This window comes from Perognathus longimembris, chromosome 4, assembly GCF_023159225.1.
Source record: "Perognathus longimembris pacificus isolate PPM17 chromosome 4, ASM2315922v1, whole genome shotgun sequence".
Taxonomy (NCBI): Eukaryota; Metazoa; Chordata; class Mammalia; order Rodentia; family Heteromyidae; genus Perognathus; species Perognathus longimembris.
The window spans coordinates 29544456-29567660 of record NC_063164.1 but is presented as its reverse complement, the minus strand read 5'-3'; the positions used below and the strand labels follow the sequence as shown (position 1 = coordinate 29567660).

Below are 23205 nucleotides of genomic sequence, written 5' to 3'. Positions count from 1 at the left end.
GTATTATGTCATGACAGGAAGATAGATCCCTAACTTCCTTCATATAACTAATATCTTATTACACATAAAACAACCCCAGGTTACACGTTTCCGATTAATGTCCCTGTACAAAGTGTGGACAGCTCAAAGTGAAGAGATTTTTTTGCAAAGCTTTTAGTGCTGCCCAGTATGATTTAGCACTGATGTGTTTCAGCTCTGGTACTTAATAAGATGTAGCATTTGTTGCTTCTTAACAGTTATTGCTTTCTAAAAAGTCTTACCTTATATCTTGCCACTTTCAGCTTTCTTCTCTCTTTTTAAAAGTTGTTTAAAATATTAATTGTTGAAAAACACAAGGTGGGGGCTGGAAATATGGCCTAGTGGCAAGAGTGCTTGCCTCATATACATGAAGCCCTGGGTTCGATTCCCCAGCACCACTTATATAGAAAATGGCCAGAAGTGGCGCTGTGGCTCAAGTTGGCAGAGTGCTAGCCTTGAGCGGGAAGAAGCCAGGGACAGTGCTCCGGCCCTGAGTTCAAGGCCCAGGACTGGAAGAAAAAAAAAAGAAAAAGAAAAACACAAGGTGGAGGTTTCCATATACTGGAAAAGAGGCTGCACAGGGCTGCTACCCTGGAAGAAAGAGAAATAAATGAAGGAAGGCATGAGGTCTTTGTGACTTTTTTCCTGTGGCTTTCCAGATGGAACTGCAAGGAATATGTCTGACAGAGCCATCCTAGCCTTGCTGAGGTAGATGTGAGGGCAGAGACTGAGGCTCAAGAGGCAGAAGTGAATAGAAACTTTGAGGGCATAATGCTGACAAGAAGACAATTGCTTCTACACAGCTCTCTGGAAATTGTTAAAGGGATACTGATCAAGATGAATTATACTCACAAATGAATTAAAACATCTTTGTGCAACTACGCAAAGATAATATGAAAAAATAAATGTCATTTTTAAAATGTATTGTTAAGTAATTGCACAAAGAGGTTACAATTTCATAAGTCAGGTTATGAGTGCAGTACATCTTGATCAATGTCACCCCTTCTATCAGTCTCCCTATTTGTCTCCATCCCATCCCTACCCTCAAGTTATGCACTTCAGGGCTCGAAGGTGGCTTAGAGGTGGAGTACTTGCCTAGCATACATGAATCCCTGGGTTTGATTCCTCAGCACTACGTATACAGAAAAGCTGGAAGTGGCACTGTGGCTCAAGTGGCAGAGTGCTAGCCTTGAGCAAAAGGAAGCCAGGGACAGTGCTCAGGCCCTGAGGTCAAGCCCCAGGACTAGAAAAGAAATAGTTATGCAGTTCAATTTTTATATACTGTGTATTGAATTGTAATGACAGCTCGCTTCTCTTGACAAATGGAGGTTTCATTGCTAGAACTGTTAGTTAAGCTAGAGATGACCAGATAGTCCAAACAAATAGCATAAGGAATTAAGCAAAAGACATAAGAAAAAGGGAATTTGTCTAACAGCAACAGAAAGATTTTACAAACAAACAAAAAAAGCAAACTCTATTCTTATAGATCCAGCCCATCTCTCAGGGAAGGTAGTACTGTATCTGAATGATGCCTCTAGAGTCACAATTCCCATTAGAGGTAGGGAGGATTTGAAGGACATCTCTAATGCCAATTGTTCAGAGAGAGATAGAATGTGAATTTAGATAACTACAACTAAGAGGGCCCAATTTCCACTAATCTGACATGTCCCTGGAAGGCAAATATACTACTGGTTGGGTGGATATAAAGGATGGAAATCATTACATTACAAAGAGGGAGACCAAGAACCAGAGAGAAAGATATCCATACACTGGCCCAACAGTTGAAGATCTAAACAACAACTTCGAAATAATCTCCTTTTGTTTACCTGTGGCTTTCTTCTACCATCTATCCAAGTCTTGAGCCATGAAAAGTCAACCCAGAATCCTCTGTCCTACGTAAGGAAAAAAGGAGAAATAATGTACCCTGGGGCCAATTTGGCAATAGTAAGATTAAACAGAACCCCTAGAGGTGTCTGTGACCTTGAAGCTAAGGCCATATGATTTACCCAGTGACAGTCCTAAAGTTCTGAGCTTTATTTTTACTAAGAAAGGTGAAATCTCTCCTAGAAGGAGAAATTGGAAAGCCATCCTGTCACACAAGAATGGAATTCTAGGGAGACAGGTGGCCATACTAGTAGGAGCTAGGTTAGCAACAAAAGAAACTAGAGTCTTGGAAATTAAAAGGCCATGGCAGATAGAAGGCATGACTAGTGACTGAGAAAGACTCATAAAACAGAGGCTCAGTGACTGGACTTGCAACTCAGGATCAGGCTCATGCTTAAGGATGAAGGAAAGATACTTATTACAATAACTGTCAAGGGCTCATGAGATGACTTGTCTAGTTTTAGACTAGTGTCACAGAAACAGGCACTGAGAGTCAAAGAGCTAAGACCATCTCTGTGAAAATAACAACAACAACAACAATAATAATAATGTTTTAAATTGGTGCAGACCAGCCTTAAAGTTGAGTCTTCATGCAGCAAATACTATAACATGTCATGTAGCACTTCCATGTTTTCTCTACCAGGGAAGCGTGGATAGTTTCAAAGTTTAGAGGGGCTCTGAAAAACTATTAAGTGAGAAGGTACCCATCTAAAGAAGACAGGAGGACTCAGGAGCAGAGTAAGACAGCTCATTAAAGATGTTTAAGTCATTCCATTTGCTTTCCTTCTCTTCTTTCCATGTTGGCTTTCTTTATTCTATTGTAGAAAATGCCAGAAATCAGTGGAACCAAGCAATTATTTGAAATCTCAAAGTAAACTTAGGAGAAAGCAATTATTTGAAATCTTGAAGTAAATTTAAGAGAAAGCGTGAAAAGCCAGATCTTGATTTCTCTCACAAATACTGGTTTCTATGTTCTACCCACTTTATTAACATTAATGAAGGTTCATTATGTCTCATTACTCTGGAAGCTGAAAAAAAAAACAGTAATGAATTAACAAGCAAAAAAAAAAGCCTCCCTAAAATTCATGGTTTGAAGGCATAGCCCTAAATTTATCTGTATTTAGAGAGAGAGTTTAAGAAGATAACTAAGGTTAACCAATAATATATAGATGATCCATAATTCAATAGGACTGGTATCCTTATCAGAAGAAACAACAGGGATGAATAAGCACAAAGAAAAGACTATGAGAGGTAATAGCAAGAAGGCAGAGACCCAACCCAGAACAACCTGCTAGCACTTTGATCTTGGTTTTTGTTACTCAGAGTTGTGAGAAAATAAATTGCTGTTGTTTAAGTCACAAAAGAGAGAGTAGGGGGAAGGAAGGGAAGGAGGGAGGGTGGAAGGGAAGAAGAGAGGGAGGGAGAGAGGGAACATAGATTATTTTCTATTTCCTTCCTTTATTCAATTGTAACCATTAACATGATGTTGGCTATTTGAAAAACACAGGCATATAATGGAATAGATTCACAATGTTCACTCTTGCTTCAAGTTAAAAGTGACACCTCTTTTGTTGAATGTGAAATGGATCGTACACCTCATGATGGGACAATGTCCCTTCTCTGCTCTAAGTTCTTAGTAAAACTTTGATGAGCATGGCATTCTGGGTGTGTGGCATAGCTTATCTATAAACCAACCTCATTTCTCTCATTCTAACATTCTTAAAGATGGTCCCCTGCAAATCCCACAAACCTGACCACAGATTGTACTTTGTCTTTTCAGGGGCTATGAAGCTCATATGGACTGGGAGAAGGGAGAAGGTGACATTTATCCTTACTTTGTTTTTGGAGCTGCTTGTTCAGAAGTTGAAATTGACTGTCTGACAGGTGCTCACAAGGTAAGGAGAAAATACCAAACCACTGATAGGTAAATTTGTAATAAAAAATCATGAGACTTGGGGCTGGGGATATGGCCTAGTGGCAAGAGCGCTTGCCTTGTATACATGAAGCCCTGGGTTCAATTCCCCAGCACCACATATACAGAAAATGGCCAGAAAGGGCGCTGTGGCTCAAGTGGCAGAGTGCTAGCCTTGAACAAATAGAATCCAGGGACAGTGCTCAGGCCCTGAGTCCAAGTCCCAGCCAGCACTGGCAAAAAAAAAAAAAAAAAATCATGAGACTTACCTTTGTTTTCCCATCACATAGCAAATATGGGATACTAGCAAGCTAGTGGAAAAATGAATAATCTCACCCAGTTTTGCTCCTGATTTATTCAAGTGGTATAATCTTTCTTGAAATAATACATCAAACATCTTCACCTTATGTAAACAACTGAAGTCAGGAATTTACTATTAAGCATTTTTCTCAATTTGAAAGCAAGAGCTTGAAAGGTGGCCAGTAGAGCAAGTGATTTAGAAGATAAATCATACAGTCAGAAGATCTGACAGATAGTAATTTTTTTTAATCCAGAGCAAACAACATTAACAGTGCTCTGCTTGGGTAACTCAGGTGGAACCACTCAGAAAGGATAACTAAGGAAATCTAAGAGACAAAGCTGAGAATCAAGGATCGTGGCCATATGCCAAATCGCTGATACATGTGGTATTTATCTTTCAGCACTTTCAACAGTAAGAAGCCAATAAGAGATTTTCGGCAGAAGAAAGTCATGGTTAAGCCTGTGATTTAGATAGGTCAATTTGGGGCCTGTTTAGAAGATGAGTTTGGTGGAAAGTTGGGTCAACCACAGAAACAGAAGGCAAGACGATCACTTTAGAGGTTGTTGCAATAAACTAAGCAAGGGACAATGAGTGTCCAAGCCAAAAGAGCAGTTATAGAAACTGGAAGGAGGAATCACATGCAATGTAAACTTTGGATGGAAAATAAATGAGGCACTTGGTGATAAAATGGTAAAAAAAAAAAAAAAAAAGGAAAAGCAGTGGCCACTCCTACCTTGGGGGACTGGATCCATGTTTCACTCAGCTTTATTTTTCCAGAACCTGGCCCAGTAGGTTCAACAAATGGTCATTGAATTAGTCAAACTTTAACTTTGTTTGTAGCATATCCATATTGTATTGCGATAGTAATTATATACCACAAGTTTGTTTTTATGTACCTTTGGCAATAGAAAGACCTCTCCAGTAAATTACCTCATTAATCTCCATAACAATTTCATGAGCTGGATGTTATTGGTATTCCCCATATATAGAACAGAAGACTCAGGCTCACTGAGGTTAAATCACCCTGTCAAAGTTATACCTACCCAACAAACACTCAAATATCGGAGATTCAGACACTAAATCCCATAATCCTCAACATACCATAGCAGTTTCAGATCTCAAACAAAATTAAATAAAAAACAAATTACCTAAAATGGTAAATTCTCATCTATAATATACTAATGTTCAAAAAGGGTAAGTTACTAGAGAGTTGGATAAAATCTATCTTTATGAGTGGTAAAATAGGGCCACTGTCTAATAATCCAGTGTCATGATAGAAATTTGGAAATTTCCCCCCAAATCTCTGATAATTCAGATTATGTCAGCATTTGTATTCTGAGCCCTGAACACCTTCTCCCAGGCTATGAAATCTAATTTACATGGTCTGTACTAAGATGACGTGCATTTGGCAAGTGACCTTGGGATAGTAACATTATTTGCTAAACCTTCATTTCCTCTATGGTGGAATGGACTTCACAGAGGATAGGTGTCAAAGCCTTCTGTCCATAAAACTCTAAATGGAAAAAGAAAAAAAGTAGCCAAGAATTTATCTCCTTCCATGAAACTAAAAACCACTCATCACAGAGGAAAGACAGCAATTTGTCAACTATGAACAAACAAGGGCTCAGGCAGAGCTTCTTGACCATTCCTAAGTCCAAGAAAAGCTACAGTTGCTGCTTGGAAACTAGGAAATGGCCCAACTAGCCCCACAGAAGAGAGTTCAGAGCTGCTAATGGAAGACATGGTTATAAACTAAAGAACCAGACCAAAGCAAACACAAAGCCACCAGAGCTGAACAGTGGGGGAAGAAAAAACAAAAGATATTCCACAGAAGAACTTGCAAATTAAAATTTTGAAGCACACAAGGAAAAAGTACTACTATAAGATATACTGCATGGGGGGTTTAATCACCATGGGATGGATCCAGCAAATTGAAATGGTTTCAAGATGAATATATTTAAGGACTAGGTGTGACAATGAATGCCTACAATCATAGCAATTGGGGTGAAGAGAAAAGATGATCATGAATCCAAGATCAGCCTGGGCTACATCATCAGATTCTGTCTCTGTATTTAAGATACTCAAAAGAAAAGTGTCTTGTTTTCAAAAGCAGGAGGATATACAAAGTTGATAATTATGAATCAAAAATAAGTGTGTATGAAAAAACTAACAAAATATGATTATAATAAAATAGACAGTCATGGCACCTAGAAAAGGCTGAGGAGGCCAGAACTAGTGAAAAACAGAATTAGTGTATCAAAAAACTTATAGTGAGGAATTCACTGAGAATATAACCAGTAAGAAGATACAGAGACAAAGAAAATTTAAAAAGTAGCAGATATGAAGGAAAAATTGAAATGTCTTGGCATATGTCCAATAGAAGTTTGAGAAGTATAACATGCAAGGAATGGAATATTGATGATATATTTAGTAGATTTTCATTGCAGTGACAAAAATAACTTGATATGAAGGAGGAGAGATTTACTTAGCTCACAGTTTCAGAGACTGAGTCTGTCGTTGTTTTTCCTCTTACACTTTGGGCAGAACATGGTGGTGGTGGTGGTGATGAAAGCCTCTGACAGAGGAGCTTCTTCCCCTCATGGCAACAGGAAAAAGGGAAAGGGATACAGGAAGAGGCCAGGGCAAGATACAGGCCTCAGGGACATACCCTCAGTGGTCTGCTTCCTTCAACTAGGCCTACTTTTTAGCCTTCACTATTTTTCCATTAAGGTCTCATGCTATGGATCTATAAAAGGATTAATGCACTCATAGGCCAGAGCCCTGATGATCTAATTGTCTCCGGAAATACCATCAAAGACATCCCCAGGGGTTTTGCTAATCTACTATGTATTTTTCAATTCAAATAAGTTGACAATTAAGATTAAACATCACAGCTGGGAACTGGTGGCTCATACCTACAATCCTAATTACACAAGAGGATGATATCTGAGGATCATGATTCAAAGCCAGCCCTGACAGGAAAGTTAGTGAAACTCTTTTCTTTTAATCATTTTTTTCTTTATTGTCAAAGTGAAGTACAGAGGAGTTACAGTTTCATATGTAAGGCAGTGAGTACATTTCTTATCCAACTTGTTACCTCCTCCCTCATTTTCCTCTGCTTCCCCATCCCCATTTAGTGAAACCCTTTTTGTAAAAAAAATATTTTTATTATCTTTAAGTAGTTGTACAGAGGAGTTGCCATTCACCAAAGCAGTTTATGAATACAGTGCATCTTGATCAATGTCACCCCTTTCAACATTTTCACCCACCCTTCCAACCCATCCCTTTCCTTACTTATCTTAATTTTAGGTTATGCATTTATTTTTTTTTGCCATTTAACAAAGCAGTTTATGTGTGCAATGCATTTTGATCTGTGTCATCACATAAAAATCTTCAGCCCTCTTTGACCCACTCCCTCCCTTGTATTTCTCAATTCTGTGGTACAGTATTCAAATGAATTCTTGCCTGCATTCTCCCCACTTCATTCTTCTATTTCCTGGTACTTATTTTGTTAGGCTTTGACTTAATTTTGTTGTTGTTTAAGAATTACACTATTTTCTGGCTCTCAGATTCTATTACACTCAGTTAATTAATTTGTAACCACTTGCTTACTACCCAGTGTGTTTACTTATAAGTTTATAGATACAGTCTACCTACCGCAAATGAAGGAAACCATACAACCCATGTTTCTCTGAGGCTGGCTTACTTCACTTAATATAATTTTTTCCATCTCTCCATTTCCTTATGAATGGTACAATATCATTCTCTCTGATGGATGAGTAGAACTGCATTGTGTTCGTTGCAGCATTATTTACCATAGCCAAAATATGGAATCAGCCATGAGACTCTTATACCCATTTAAGCATCAAAGAGCCAGAAGTAGTTCTGTGTCTCAAGTGGTAGAGCACAAGCCTTAAGCAAGAAAGCTCAGAGACAGCCCCCAGAAACTGAGTTCAAGCCTCAGGACTTGTACAAAATAAAATATTAACTATCACAGATGGTAGCTGAGAATTTTCAGAATTGGAAGATACAAAATAAAAAGTGTATTCCAAATACTAAGCAAGATAGTTAAAAATAAATCCACATCTAGACACATTATAGTAATACATATGAGATACAGAAAATATTAAGAAGCTGTGAGTATAAAAAGCCATGATCTCTTCAAAGAGACTGATACCAAACTTATTTTGAGAAGTTCAGGCTCAGAAAAAAATAATGGTGAAATGTCTTCAAAAGGAGATCATTTCCAACCTAGATTTCCATAACCTTTTTTGTCAGAAACTAAGAGAATTTATCAGCCACTAGTCTTGTTGGAAAGAAGCTGGGAAAAGAAATGGAATATAAGTAGCAAAACTCTTATTACAAAGAGAAATGGACACTAAAACAGTGTGGTACTGTGCTCATAACATGTCATATCCAATGTAAACTATGCTTATTAATCCTGAGACTAAAGATCTTCTGGTACATACTTTAAATATATTTTTCATGTATATAGGTATGTATGTGTGTCATTTAATAACCTGTTTTCATTCACTTGATATGCTGCCATACCAGTTCCCACATTATTACTTATTTCTATAATTATTATTGTAAATGGGTTGGTAATATCAGGAGTGATTAAGGTCAAAATTTGCAATTTTATAGAAAGATAAACCGGTATTACATATTTATAAACTTCCAAAATTGTAGTGGATTCCACATTAATAATTCCACAATTATTACTCAATAGCCTCTGATTTTATTTATTCCAAATAAGATGTTTTAACGCTAATAGTTGCTATTTATATGGACTTTACTGTCAACCACTTTGCAGGATCATTTTATAACCACACTGGAAATCTCCATTAAAAAAATATTAATGTTCATCGAAGGGAGTAGGTGCTATAACCATTGGTTTGCTTTTTATTCTCTATAGAACATTAGAACTGACATTGTAATGGATTCTTCTTTGAGTATAAATCCTGCTGTGGATATAGGACAGGTATGTACACACCTAATTCCAAGTTATCACTGAATATTTCATGCACTGATCGCTGATATTTTACCTATTCTAGATATGGGTTAAAAGAATCAACTCTTTTTTTTTGAATGTTTGAAATCATTTAATAAGCTAAATATATATCACTTTTTTTTCAAATTTTTATTATCAAACTGATGTACAGAAAGGTTACAGTTTCATACGTTAGGAAGAATCAACTCTTTCTTCTTTATGCTGGATGTCGTTAAGTAGTTTGTTCTATTAGTTAAGATTATTTTCCTGTCCTTATATGTATGATGATATGGAAGGAGAATCCTTAAATGTTATTTATTCATTCAACAAACATCTATGAATTACACAGATGCCCCTGCCAAATGCACTGAATCTAGTGGAGCCTGGAATCTGTATTTTCTTTCTTTCTTTTTTTTTTTTTGGCCAGTCCTGGGGCTTGGACTCTGGGCCTGAGCACTGTCCCTGGCTTCTTTTTGCTCAAGGCTAGCACTCTGCCACTTGAGCCACAGCGCCACTTCTGGCCTCTGTATATGTGGTGCTGGGGAATGGAACCCAGGGCCTCATGTATATGAGGCAGGCACTCTTGCCACTAGGCCATATCCCCAGCCCCGGAATCTGTATTTTCAATAAATTGTTCAGGCATATATGGTATTATACACATCAGTGATGATTCCTGATATTCAGTAAGAATATCTTGTCTGACTCATTATAGTCAGACAAGAAGTAAAAGAGGCAGATACTACATAATGAGAAGACGAATGAAGAAGAAGAAGCATATGTCCATACACACTTGGAAAATAAAATCAGAAATTGACCACGGTTGGTAGAAAGAGGTAGTAGGCGAAAAATTTAAAAAGGACTAGATCCCAACTTTCCGATATGAGGGCCTAGATATGGTCAATGCAATTTAACACCTCAGATAGAGGAGTCTGAGCTCAACTTGAGTTTGTTGACTTCAAGTTGCCTATAAAAGATCCAGGTAGAAAGCCGGATGCTGATGGTTCATGCCTATAATCCTAGCTGCTCAGGAGGCTGATATCTGAGGATCATAATTTGAATCCAGCCCAGCCAAGAAGGTCTCTGAGACTCTTACCTCCGCCAAACTACCAAAAAAGCCTGAAGTGGTGCTGTGGCTCAAGTAGTATAGTGCTAGCCTTGCACTTGCTAGAAGCTCAAGGACAGCTCCAGGCCCTGAGTTCAAGCTCAGGATGAGCATCAAAAGAAAGAAAAAAAAAAGATTTAGGTAGAAGCAGCTAGAACAATGGATGTCCCAGTCTAAACCTTGAGACCTGAGCTAAAGATGCATGTTCTAGAGTGATCTACGTAGAAGTGGTTATTGAAACCACCTAAGAATCAGGATCATGACAGTGAAGGAAGGGGAGAGGGTGTGAGAGAATTTAAGAGAAATATGAATTCAGGGGCTTTAAGAAAAACTCCCCAAAGAAGAATAACAGAAGTATATGCATCGCATTTTAATAAACCCAAATATTTTAGCGCATTACAAATGTGAGCAAATAGAAAGTTTAAAAGTTTCTTTCAGGGCTGGAAATATGGCCTAGTGGCAAGAGTACTTGCCTCGTATAAATGAAGCCCTGGGTTCAATTGCTCAGCACCCCATATATAGAAAAGACGTTGTGGCTCAAGTGGCAGAGTGCTAGCCTTGAGCAAAAAGAAGCCAGGGACAGTGCTCAGGCTCTGAGTCCAAGCCCCAGCGGTCTGGAGAGAAAAAAATGAAAGTTTCTTCCAGTATAACATTCATATTTGCTACCACTGGTTTTTCTTGAATCTAATTTTTGTGTGGCTAAAGTCTACTTAAATAGCCACTGAGTGTAGAATACAATCAGATTAGATTGAAGTTACTTAGTTAGATTCGTTAGAAGTTAGTCCTTGAAATGAGGAAAGAAGAGGAACAGATACTGGCATGTGAGCCCATGGCTAAAGACATTCTCTCTGAGAAAGAACAGATCCAAGACCTTGACAATGCCCTCAGAAGGGATATTCTGGTACCTGGAAGAGTAGCTAATGTGTTATCCTTTCACTGGTCAGATGACTTGGTGGTGAAAAAAGACCTTGTTCCAGAGGTGGAACAAGTCCCCACAAGAGATTTGGGCATCTGTTTCAAAAATCACCATTATGTAAATGATTCATCAAGCCATTGAAAATAAACATTATTTGTTTTTACAAGCAAGTCCAAACATTTCTCTAAAACCTACTCAGGGATTTCCCCAAGTCATTAGGCACATCTGGAAGTTAAAAATGGAGTACTGGACTCCAGAGGCAATCATTCACTTAAAAGAATGTCTTTGACATGTTGAAACCCCTTTGTACAGTTATTTAATGATAAAAAAGTTATAATAATAAAACTGATTTCTTCAAGTGATGCTTGGAAGGTCTTAAGGTAGCATGAAAGAGTAAGATTATTTCTTTCTGTGTTGTAGATTGAAGGGGCCTTTGTTCAAGGTCTTGGACTTTATACCCTGGAGGAGCTGAAATGTTCTCCAGAGGGAGTCCTCTATACTCGTGGTCCAACACAGTATAAGATCCCTTCAGTCACTGACATCCCAGAGGAACTCCATGTGTCCCTGCTGACAACAACCCAAAATCCAAAAGTAATCTACTCCTCCAAGGTAAGCATCTATGGTCTGTAGATCTGACAGAATGCATTTAGGGATTTTTCTTCTAATAGATGAGTGGTTAGGTTGATGGATGGATGGATATATGGATGGATGGACAGATGGACCTACCTATATATCTATCAGGATAAAAACAATCACACTGAGGAATTCACCAAGAAGAAAGCCCAAAGATACAGAAATAAGAGAATACAGATGGAAAGATTATATTCAATGGTGCCAGGATCTGAAAGGTGAAGAACTGCTCATGATCCTCTTATTCTATGCTTCTCACCATAGATGGGTTCTACCATACCCAATTCTTCACTGAGATGAATACACACATTTTTTGTTTTCACTAGGGTGGCCTGGAACTGCTATCCTCCCCCCTTTCAACCTCCCTTGTAGCTGGAGTAACAGCAAGCATTACTGTGCCCTACTGTTAGTTGAAAAAGGCATCTTGCAAACTTTTTGCCCAGTCTTGTCTTAAACTATGATCTTTCCAACCTGAGACTCAAAAGCAGCCAGGACTTGATTTTTCAAGTGTTTGTATGTGTGCAGACACATACACATCTATGTACTGGGAACACGTGACATGTAGCTCTGACAGTAGTGTATGATCAACAAAACACTGATTTGGAGAAACACTGCTTTCAAATGTATATCTTTATCCAAGTCAGATGTAATCCCAGTGTCTAATAAACAAGATGAGAGACATATAACCTCCTTATTCAGCCCAAACAAGAACCACAGCCCCAGAATTCTTGTCACGCAATCTCCGGGACTCCAGCATGCTGAAGGGAGAAGGTTGGTGAGATGAACCTCCAGCTGCCAAGGAGAGCCAGATGCGAGTAAGGACAGGCCTGGAGGACCTCGCTGGACCAGTGTAGGTGGAGCAGAGAGTCTAGATGATATCTTTCTAAGTCCATGAAGCCTCCCCAGATCAAAAATCACTCCATCAGCTTTCTTCTCATTTCCAGCATTAGTCGCCACTTGAGGGATTTCTTAGACATACTATGCATTAAGGCATGATTAATCTGTTAAGGATCAGATTTACTAGAAGTACAATAGAGATAATGTTATATAATCACAATAAAACATGATTAAGAGGCATGGTTCTTAACATTGTTTCTGACACCTTGCATAATCTGTCCTACCAACCTTTCCCAAAGCTCCTTGTGCCATTATTTCTGCACAGCCTTCTTTTCCTACTTGGATGAGTCCAGCTTTTCCTTCCTTGACAACTTTGCACGTCACTTGCATTTGACAGAGTTCTTCAGAGAAACAGCCATTGGCATATATCTGTAGACACCTATACATATATCGTATGTGTGTATTTTTAAGTCAAATGGAATGCCTATCTCTATGTGCATATATGTGTATATATATGTATGCTATGTACACGTGTGTATATGTATGTATGTATGTATACATAGAGTGTAGAAGCTGTATATTAAAGAACTGGCTCACACAATTAGAGGGGTACAAGTTCAAAGTCTCTAGGTCAGGTCACACTTGAGTACACACTTGTGTACTACACACTTGAGTACCATTTCTATGTTGAAGCCTTGAGGTAGAATAATTCCTTCTCAAGGAAACTCTTAAGGACTTCAACTGACTGAAGAAGACTCATGACTGAAGAAGACTCACTCACATCATCAAGGTTATCTTGCCTCTACAATGTTAATTGTGTTAATTGCCTCTACAATGTAACTTTCACAGAAACAGCTTCACTGGTGTTTGATCAAATAACTGGATGTCATGGCGCTCACTATGCTGCCATATGCCCATCACTACTGTGCTACTTCTGCCTGGGACCTACCCTCCCACCCTTTCCTCACCTGACTGATGCCACTATAAATGTCACCTCCTCAGGAAGCCAGTCCAGTCCCCACAATTATGTCAGTGCCCCCTGGTGTCCTGTCTTGTGACATTTTTCTTGCACCCATGTGTGTGCTTATTTCCTTGTGCATCCCTCTTCTACTCAGATCTAAGCTCTATGTGATCAAGGCCAGGCAGGCTCTGATGGCCACATAAGGGCTGTTCAAACCCATAGATCACCCTTAGGCACACCAAAGTAAGACTTATGATCTCCAGGTGGAGGCACCCCTTGCAGATCAGGACCTGTAAGCAGGATGTCACTCTCCGTTTTTGACAGAGGAGTCAGGTGTCTGCTGATATAACCAGGCAGAATTCCAGCAGTAACTTAGATTGTACCTTCCATGTAGGACAGAATGCATGAGTTGTCCCTTCCTTACAGTGTTGCAGGGCCCAGGAGCTGGGGTGCTTGGGTTTTCCCTCAGAGACCCTCAGTGACATGAATGACACCAAAATCTCCTGGAAAAGCCACATGGGCCTTGAAAAAAAGTTTGGACTCATTATATTATTCTCATGTTTTAGTTTGGTAAAGCTTTTGGACTCATTATTGTTTAAAATTCAAAGTGAGAAGGATAAGTGTTTGGCATGGGCCCAGCTAGGAGTGTCAGCTACTAGGAAGATGTTTCTCTACTCTCCTCATCCTTTAATTGCCCATTTGGTGGCACTATGGGTAATATCTGGAATCGTGGCTAGTTTCAGCAACCACACCCACATGGTCTTCTTACGTAGAAGTATGCCAGGCCTCAACCAAGAATCTTGCCATCTCATTAGCATTTCCAGCGTTGGGGATTAGTACCTGGGCCTGCCCTGCTCTAGAGAAAATCACCTTTGGGGCCCAGCCAGTACCCCCAAACAAATAGAAAGTAAGTGCTCTAGGAGAACTCAAAGCTGTCCTAGAGCTAGTCCTGAAGGATAGTTACAAAGACCATCACCTTGAGAACAGAATGAGCTTCTATAGGCAAGGAACTAGAAGAAACAAGAAGCTATCAGCCACAGTTGACCCATGTTCAGGCAGTGGTAGAATTGTGTAACATTCACTGAGCCCCTGTATGAATCAGCCATTGGAACACCCAAGGATACAGTGAGCTGCCAGCTAGGTGTGGTGGGAATGGAAGAGAATAGAGGCCCTCTGGGTATTCTTCCAAATCAGCTCATGTCAGTAGTTAGTATGCCCACTCCTACCTACCCCTATGGGATGACTCTCCTAGGCTAGGTTTCTAAAAATTCTTTTTGTCTCCTCCATCCCCAGGGTCTAGGCGAGTCGGGAATGTTTCTGGGGTCTTCAGTGTTTTTCACCATAGCTGATGCTGTGGCAGCAGCTTGCAGGGAGAGGGGCCTGGCCCCACTTTTGGCCATGAACAGCCCAGCCACACCAGAACAGATTAGAATGGCCTGTGTGAATCAGTTTACAGAGCTGGTATGGGACTCCTCTGTCTTGTCTGTGAATGCCTGTATCCACTTCAGTGGTTCTTGTGCATGTGAAGTTGGGGCACACACATCAATCCAAAAGAAAATTCACAAACCCAGCAAGCATAATGTCTTCACTCAAAAATGATAGTTACTGTGAGTTTTCAAATGGTAAGCTATAGGACTTTTATCCTTAATATAGGGAATATAGATGTTAAAAAGGGCTAAGAAGTAGCCAGGCATGGTGGTCCACACTGTAATCTTAATACTTAGAAGGTTCAAGGTTGGTCTGTCCTGAGCTGACAGGTCTTATAGCAAGACCCTGTCACAAACAAACAAACAAAAAGATCTTTTCCATCTAGGTCCTGCAATGGCAACAGTGGACTGGCCATTGGCCTTACAGCTGTATAGCTGTAAGCTGTAAGCTGTGTAGCTGTATAGCTACATCCAGCCACAGCCCACCTCCTCTATTTACCATAAAATTATTTCTTAGAATAATTGGAATGTGTGGCATGACTCCAAACACTTTGGAAAGCCTACCTGTGGCCCCAAACCTGTGCTAAAATCACTTTCATAAATCATATATGCAGTAAGTGCCAAATGCATTCTGCATTTTGAAGATAAATTATTAAAAAAGAATATAAAAAGTCTTTGTTAATAATTGTACATACATCAGAATGTAGAATAATAATTATTAAAATTAATTTAACCTAAAGGCTTGCACCTAAGTTTGCCCACCATTTCCCACTGCCCTGCCATCAATCTACATGCCATCTATAGCAACATATTTTACTCTTCAATGTAGCTTCAAGAGGGCTTAAAAGCCTAAGTGTTGATCCAGGTACTAGTGCCTCACAACTGAAGTCCTAGCTACTCAGGAAGTCAGGATCTTAGGATCTAGCCCAGATAAGAAAGTCCACAAAACCTCTCTCTCCAGCTAACCACCAAAAAGCCAAATGTGGAGCTGTGGGTGAAGTGATAAAGTCCTAACCTTGAATGGAAAAAGCTCAAGAAAAGGCCAGCACCCAGGCCATGAGTTCAAGCTCTGGTACTGGACACACACACACACACACACACACACACACACACACACACACACACACTCCTTTAAGTGTGGCTTTTATCACAATTCTATCAGACTGTTTCTGCTGTGAACAGTCTTTTTACCTCTTAACAAGACAGAAAAAGTGGTAAGACTTACAGGTATGGGCACTTGGGACTGACTTAAGACCTGTCAGGAGCAGGGGAGGAGATCAACCTTTTAATTGCTTAAAAAAAATAACGTTTCACCCAGTTCCAAATTTAAAAATACATACCAAGGAGGAGAAACAAGGATGAGAGAAGGAAATCGTGGAGCAAAGACTCTTAAAATTTCTTCATCCATCAAGTCGCCTTCCTCTCTGAACCCTTCCAAAGACTCCATTCCAACAGACCAGCCTGCATCTGTCCATCTGTCCTGTTATTACATTTCACTTCTCAACAACTCCCCATTAACCTGTATGACTCAGCTCTCCAAGTACACTCCATGTACCCACTATGTCCAAAGCATTGTACTGGGCTGAATCAGAAGCACAATGCAAGTTGCTCTCCAAAGAAGTCCAAAGTCTAGCCAGAGACAGACATGAAAACCAATGACCACCATCCAAACCATCCAATGGTAGGACACCAAGACAGCATAAGCAATGGGGAGCTGTGAACTCCTTCACAGGATTTCCTAATTCTCTCTCTGTCTCTAGCTAGATGGCAAGCCGCATGTTATTTTCTTTTCTTTCATCAATGAGCTTCATAAAATGCTGACTGCTTAGAAAAGAACAGAGTGATACCCAGGCCTTGAATTGAGATAACTGGACTCAAATTCCAGCTCAGACATTTACTAGCTAGAAGTGGGACTTTGGACAAGTTTTGACCCATAATTTTTTATCTTTCATATAGAGAAAATACCTTCTTACTTATATTAAGTGAGTGTTAAATAGGCTTAGTTCTAAGAGTGCTTAATGTAGTGTTGGCATCTATTAACCTCTGAATCAATGTTAGTGATGGCCATTGTAATGACAACTATTATTACACCACAACCAAATCGTGGGTATCCAGCCATATGTTTTCTGATTTTTCTTAACCTGCTGCACACTTTAATGGAAAACTGAGCCAAGTGAGAATCATAGTGAGTGACAGAAGGAGATAAGTATCTGGGGTTTAGTAAGGGTGCTACTGACCTATTATGCTAACTTGGGTCAGCTGAAACTTCCCTGACAGACCTGATTAAATAGTAATATATTCTAAAATGCATGTGAAAAGACTATTATAGTTCTACACTAAAGACAGCATATGGCAGTCAATACTTATGACTTTTGTGTTGTTATTGTTGTTATTGTGGTTTTTATGCTAGCCCTGGGGCTTGAACTAAGGACCTGGGCTTTGTCCCTGAGCTGCTTTTGCTCAAGGCTAACACTCAACCACATGAGTCCCAGCTATTTTTTGTGATTAATTGGAGGTAAGAGTCTCACAGACTTTCCTTTGAACCATGGTCCTCAGATCTCAGCCCCCTAAGTAGTTTGAAATACAGGCAGGAGCCACCAGTGAGTGCTCAAAAACAAATTTTATGGTGCACTTAAAAACTGGCTAGAACTTAAGAAATGGTCAAAAGAAATCATAAAGGAGCTAATTCAGGGAATTTTTGTAAATTAATGATATAGGATCTTTACGTGAAAGTGGTATGAGCACAGTTACCAAACACAGCCCAAAACCAGCCCTTCAAACTGACAAGAAGGAAAGTATCCAGCTAGGGGGAGAGTTCTAGAAAATTAGACATAAAGGAAAAGGAATTCCTGCTGGAGGAAAAAGCTAAGACAAAGGCATTGGTGAAGAAGGGTAGAAAGACATCAGTTATGTCTCAGAACACAGATCATTTGGTTTGGCTAGTGGACAGAGTCTGAAAGGGAACCTGTGGTGATTAAACCAGAAAAATAGTCTGGAATAGAACACAGATTGTCTTCAAAGTAAATTAAAGCCTATGGGTTTTATTCCATAGACACGGCAGAACTTTGAAGATAATGAAATGATAAGAATGACATAATTGGGAAGACCAATCTTCAGATTGTGTAACAAATTATCTTGGGTGAGAATTAGCTGCTATAATAGTTCAGAGGTGACAAAAGCATGGGCATGTCCATATGAGGGGCATAGAAGACATAGTCAAGCCATACTGCCTGTCATATGATTGGCTAGAACAAGCAGAGGAGTGAAAGGTAAGTACAATTTGTGTTCAGGGTGATAGAGGAGGAAGTGGGTGCTCAAGGGCAACAGAGGATCCAGTTTCAAAGGGCGGATGGTGAAGTTGCTTTTAGCTCTATAGCGTGGTAGTTAGTCAAGGGATTTATCCAACAGGCAGTTAATGCAGGATTGGCAAGAGAACTAGGTTGCAGACAGATTTATGAGTCATTAGTACAAAGCAGTAATTACAGCTCATGAAACTGGATAAACCTCACCAAAGGGTGAACTTACATAGAGGGAAGAAGGATCAAGATGTAAATGGAAGGAGGGGAAGGAAAAGAGAAGAATGATGGAAAGCAAGGCAGGGATGAGCCAAGAAATGGGAAGACAGACACGGAATGACAGAGAAGAGAAGACAGAAAACTCTCAACACCTTAACACCTGTACCCTAGGCCTGAGGCACCTTCAGATAGGACTGACCATCTGCATGGGAAAGCGGTTACAATGACACAGCAGGATTTAGAGGGTGCCAGTCATCCCCCACCTACACCTACACCTACCTAAACAACAAATTCCACTCACCTGAAGACCACTCCATCAACACACAACTTTGCCATGGAGGAAGGCACCCCAAACTCCAAGAGGCCTCCTGTTACAGTGTCCCCAAATCTCCATCAATTCCCAGTGTTTGAGTGGAGACAGGAGGCCATCCCTTCCAGGTTGCACTGGCCCTTTCTTCCTTTCACAGCCACACTGACAGGAACAGGAGGTGGAAACCTTGGCGGTGTGTGGGTGCGGTGGGCTGTGGAGACATCTGGCGATTTTGAAGATGAACTGTGCGCCATCTCAAACTGTTTGCCTCCTTGGAAGGTCATTGTCAGGAACCGGTCATTGTTTGTGAACTCAGCCCTAGGCAGAAGCAGCTGGCCATTTTGATCCAAGTCTTCTGGTGCCCCAACCTCACTCCACCCAGTAAATCTGAACTTGTAAGAATATCATGTGCCCGTGCTCTGTGCCACTGACAGGATCCATTCCATGAGGAGACTGGAAGGTTCTTCTTTCTCAAGGTCACATCATCCCCTCCCACCACTCTAACCCCAGAGAGAGCTTTGGGGAGATGCCCAGCTGAGGAGGGCAACCGGGTCCTCTTCTCCAGGAGGCCCGCTCAGCCTCTCATAGGCCCGCATGTGGTGACCCTTCCTTGCTATGATCTCTGGGACCCAGTGGCCGGCAAGGTTGAAGCACCAGCACTGCCTCACAGTCCTGGAGAGGCCGGGGACCAGGGCATGGACAATAACAAGACTCTAGGAGCAGCCTCAGCTGTCCCCACCCAAGCTGGTGGTCACCTGATGACAGCAGAAGAGAATATGTACAAAACATGTTCAGGCCATTCCAGCTATTTTCTCCACTAGGCCCAGTGTTCTCAGAAAGCAAGAGATGGAACATTTTAAAGAATTCATCTGGAAAGAAAAGCACACTAAATATGGTTTCAAGTAACTTGATGCTTTGTCACCCACTGGTTTCAACACAGTCAGTAAATATCTTCATGTAGGAAGTGGAGCTGTGGCTCAAGAGGTAGAGCACCAATGTTGAGCTTAAAAAAAAAAAAGCCAGATGAGAGTGCAAAGCCCTGAGTTCAAGTCCCAGTATCATAGCAGCACGTGCACTCACATGGTCTTAATGCAAGTACAAATGAATGGATGGGCATTCTGCTTTCAAAGAAATGTATGTCTCGGGCTGGGAATATGGCCTAGTGACAAGAGTGCTTGTTTCTTATACATGAAGCCCTAGGTTTGATTTCTCAGCACCACATATATAGAAAAGGCCAGAGGTGGCACTGTGGCTCAAGTGGAAGAGTGCTAGCCTTGAGCAAAAAGAAGCCAGGGACAGTGCTCAAGCCCTGAGTCCAAGCCCCAGGACTGGCCCCCCCCCCAAAAAAAAAATTCTGGAAATGAAGCTGTGACTCCAATAGTAGAGCACTAGCTAGATTTGAGCAAAAGAGCTCAGAGACAGTGCTCAGGCCCTGAGTTCAGCCCCAGGACTGGCCAAAAAAAGGAAAAAGAAAAAGAAATGAATGTCTCTTCCTCTGCTGCTTGCTCTGTGCAGGTAAAAGAGTGTAACTGAAGCAGAGACCCATTTCCCAAAGAGCAGAATGAATGATGATGCTGTCCTTGAAACTAAACAGAAGCAAAAATTACTTGTGTTCTTTTGAGGACTTTATCACCAGCTGCCTAACGTTCCTGAGTATCAGTGACCAGGAAGTCATCATTGAAAGGACTGTCCTCCTTTCTAGAGTGTTGCTATGCTAGGCTAAGAATAGAAGTGGACAGGACCCTGAAAATGAGTTGAGAGAATATGGAGGGAAATGATCTGCTATGAGGAAGATCCCCTGAAGATGGTAAGCCCCAGTGGACTGGACTGGTTAATTGCCTACATGGTGAGAATTATTTTTCTAGCCCCAGAAGCTGAATAAGCCCTATGATATATATGTGCATCTACCACCATGAGATATCAGCATTCAGATTACTTTCACCTCTCTTTCTATGGCATCAGAAAAACAAATTTAGAAAGGTAAAATCAAATCCTCATTCTTGGAATACACCAAGAGCATATAGGCGGGGCAACAAAATTCTAGTCTTGGTGTGTCTGCTATAATTTTCCACACATATCACAAAAAAGGAAAACTGCCTGTGTTTGTCAGCTACAAAGTGCAAGAAAAGGAGAATTTGATCAGTTGAAACTTTGCAAATGTATTATACTTTCTTTAAATTTAATGATTCTCCCCTGACGTAAACCAAGATGACAACATGATAAATGTCTGTGCATGGCTTCTTTATTATGCTCCTCAATTTAGGAAAGATTTAAAAAAAGAAAATATCTTTCCAATTCATTATGCTATGAAACTTTCCACAGGGGATTTGGGTTTATCAAACAGACTAAAAAGATTTGGGGAATTCTATTTTGTGCAACAAGTATAAATTTTCTTTTTAGATAAATTTAAACAATTAGATAAATTTAGATAAACACTACTGAACATTAGTGAATTCCAGTTACTCATCTGCAATTTTTTTCTTACTTAGATAAAAAAATTACTTCTATTTTATTTTTGAATTAATGTATTTTGTAGCATTGGGGTTTTCATTGTGGCATTTCCGTATATGCACACAGTTTACTAAATGAAAGACTGAAGAAAAATTTGATTGCCTAAATAGAAATTCTATTTTGCTAGGTATGTTTAGCTTTTCCCCCACTTATTACACATTTAATCATTTCTCAGTTTCCATATCCAAGTGAGTGCTTAGTTTTTACTTGCATACCTTCTGAGTTTTTAAAACCTAGAAGCTAAATTTAAATTTATTTAAAGTTAAAATTATATTAGGGTCATTTAATTTTATGTTATTTTTTCCTTAGCAAAAAACCTTGGACAATTAAAAAAAAAACCTCAATCTTAGAGCAAAAAACTAACATTGAAAACATGGTGAATTCAGTGAGCTTACCCTTCATTTTATATACAGTTTTCTAAAAGTCTACCAAATTATAAATAATCAGATGCAGAGATATTAAGTACCTGAAGAGTATTTTCTGTTCTTCATACCTTCTTGTTTCAAAAATTCTACTCCCTATTTAAGCTCAAGAATTTATATTATCATATTTATATTAGATAATGTAATAATTTAATAATGTAATGATTAAATATTTACTTAAAGAAACTATGTTGCTGTTAATTATATAAGTAATTTAAATTTTTTTGTTTTTCAAGCATATTCCTTAATCTTTTCTGAATTTTTCTTTTAGATTCCGCAAATTGATTCTAAAGGCGGTAAACCATGGTCCATATCTGTTGCCTAATGTTTTGTGTTCAAGAAGAGACATTAATTTTCTGATGGGTTTTAAGACTCACCGGTCACTAGTGTAAGCATCTTTATCTAAAAGATACAATTGCTTTATATAAGAAATTCTTTATACAAGAAATTGGAAGCTTTATGTAAGAAAATTTTTTTTTTTTTTTTTTTTTTTGGCCAGTCCTGGGCCTTTGACTCAGGGCCTGAGCACTGTCCCTGGCTTCTTCCTGCTCAAGGCTAGCACTCTGCCACTTGAGCCACAGCGCCGCTTCTGGCCGTTTTCTGTATATGTGGTGCTGGGGAATCGAACCTAGGGCCTCGTGTATCCGAGGCAGGCACTCTTGCCACTAGGCTATATCCCCAGCCCCCAGAAAATTTTTACATAAGAAATTGGGAGCAATTCTTACACCTTCCTATTTCATATTTACAAAATATCTTGTAATCCCCAGTTATACATGTATAAGCAAGATGTTTCTGAAACCTCAACTTTGGTTCAGTGTAATCAGCATAGCATTTTTCAGTTGTGAACTGTTCTTCTATTCTGATTCAGACAAGATAAAGGCCTAATCTACAATGATCTTGTTCTGAGAGAAAATAAGAAATCAGGATGGTTGATTGCTGGCAGCTTGTGAAGTTTCTTATTTAAGATGACAGTCTAACAGTATCTTGAGTGAATTGGCTGAATTCAACTAGATTATTTTGAAAATGCAACTTAGGTCTAAATCAAATATACCAAATTTAATTTTTAAGTGAAATAAATAGGAACCACTAAAAAGAAAAAAAGATGACAGTCTGCATTAAATACTGGTGTATCATAAGTGATATCCATAGTGCCTACAAAGTGAGTATTCACTTGCTTATTTTATTGCATACATTTGCTAAAAATTCACTTAATGTGTGAAGGATCTCCTTTATCAAAGAATTATTAATTTACTCAATGAGTTGTTGAACAAGATAGTCACCTCCTACCATGATTTGTTGGAGGGCAATTGGGAAACTGGGAAGATAGTGTCATGAAACAATAAAAATATTTGCTACCATAACATCAACGAGGCAGTGTTGAGCTTAATTCTATTTGTTGAATTTCCCACCATCTCTGTGTTCAAAATGAAGATTAGTTGTATTTGATTGTACAAGATAAACCTGTGAAA

The 23205-nt window shown here is 39.5% G+C and overlaps 1 protein-coding gene across 1 annotated transcript in view; it reads left to right on the top strand.

Annotated features, from left to right (window-relative positions):
• LOC125350417 (aldehyde oxidase 4-like) overlaps nt 1-23205 on the top strand; it is a 133317-nt gene that overhangs the window by 42588 nt on the left and 67524 nt on the right. Inside the window, 4 exon segments of the mRNA XM_048345002.1 lie at nt 3683-3797; nt 9031-9096; nt 11544-11732; nt 14845-15012. Of these exon segments, the coding sequence (XP_048200959.1) occupies nt 3683-3797; nt 9031-9096; nt 11544-11732; nt 14845-15012 (538 nt within the window).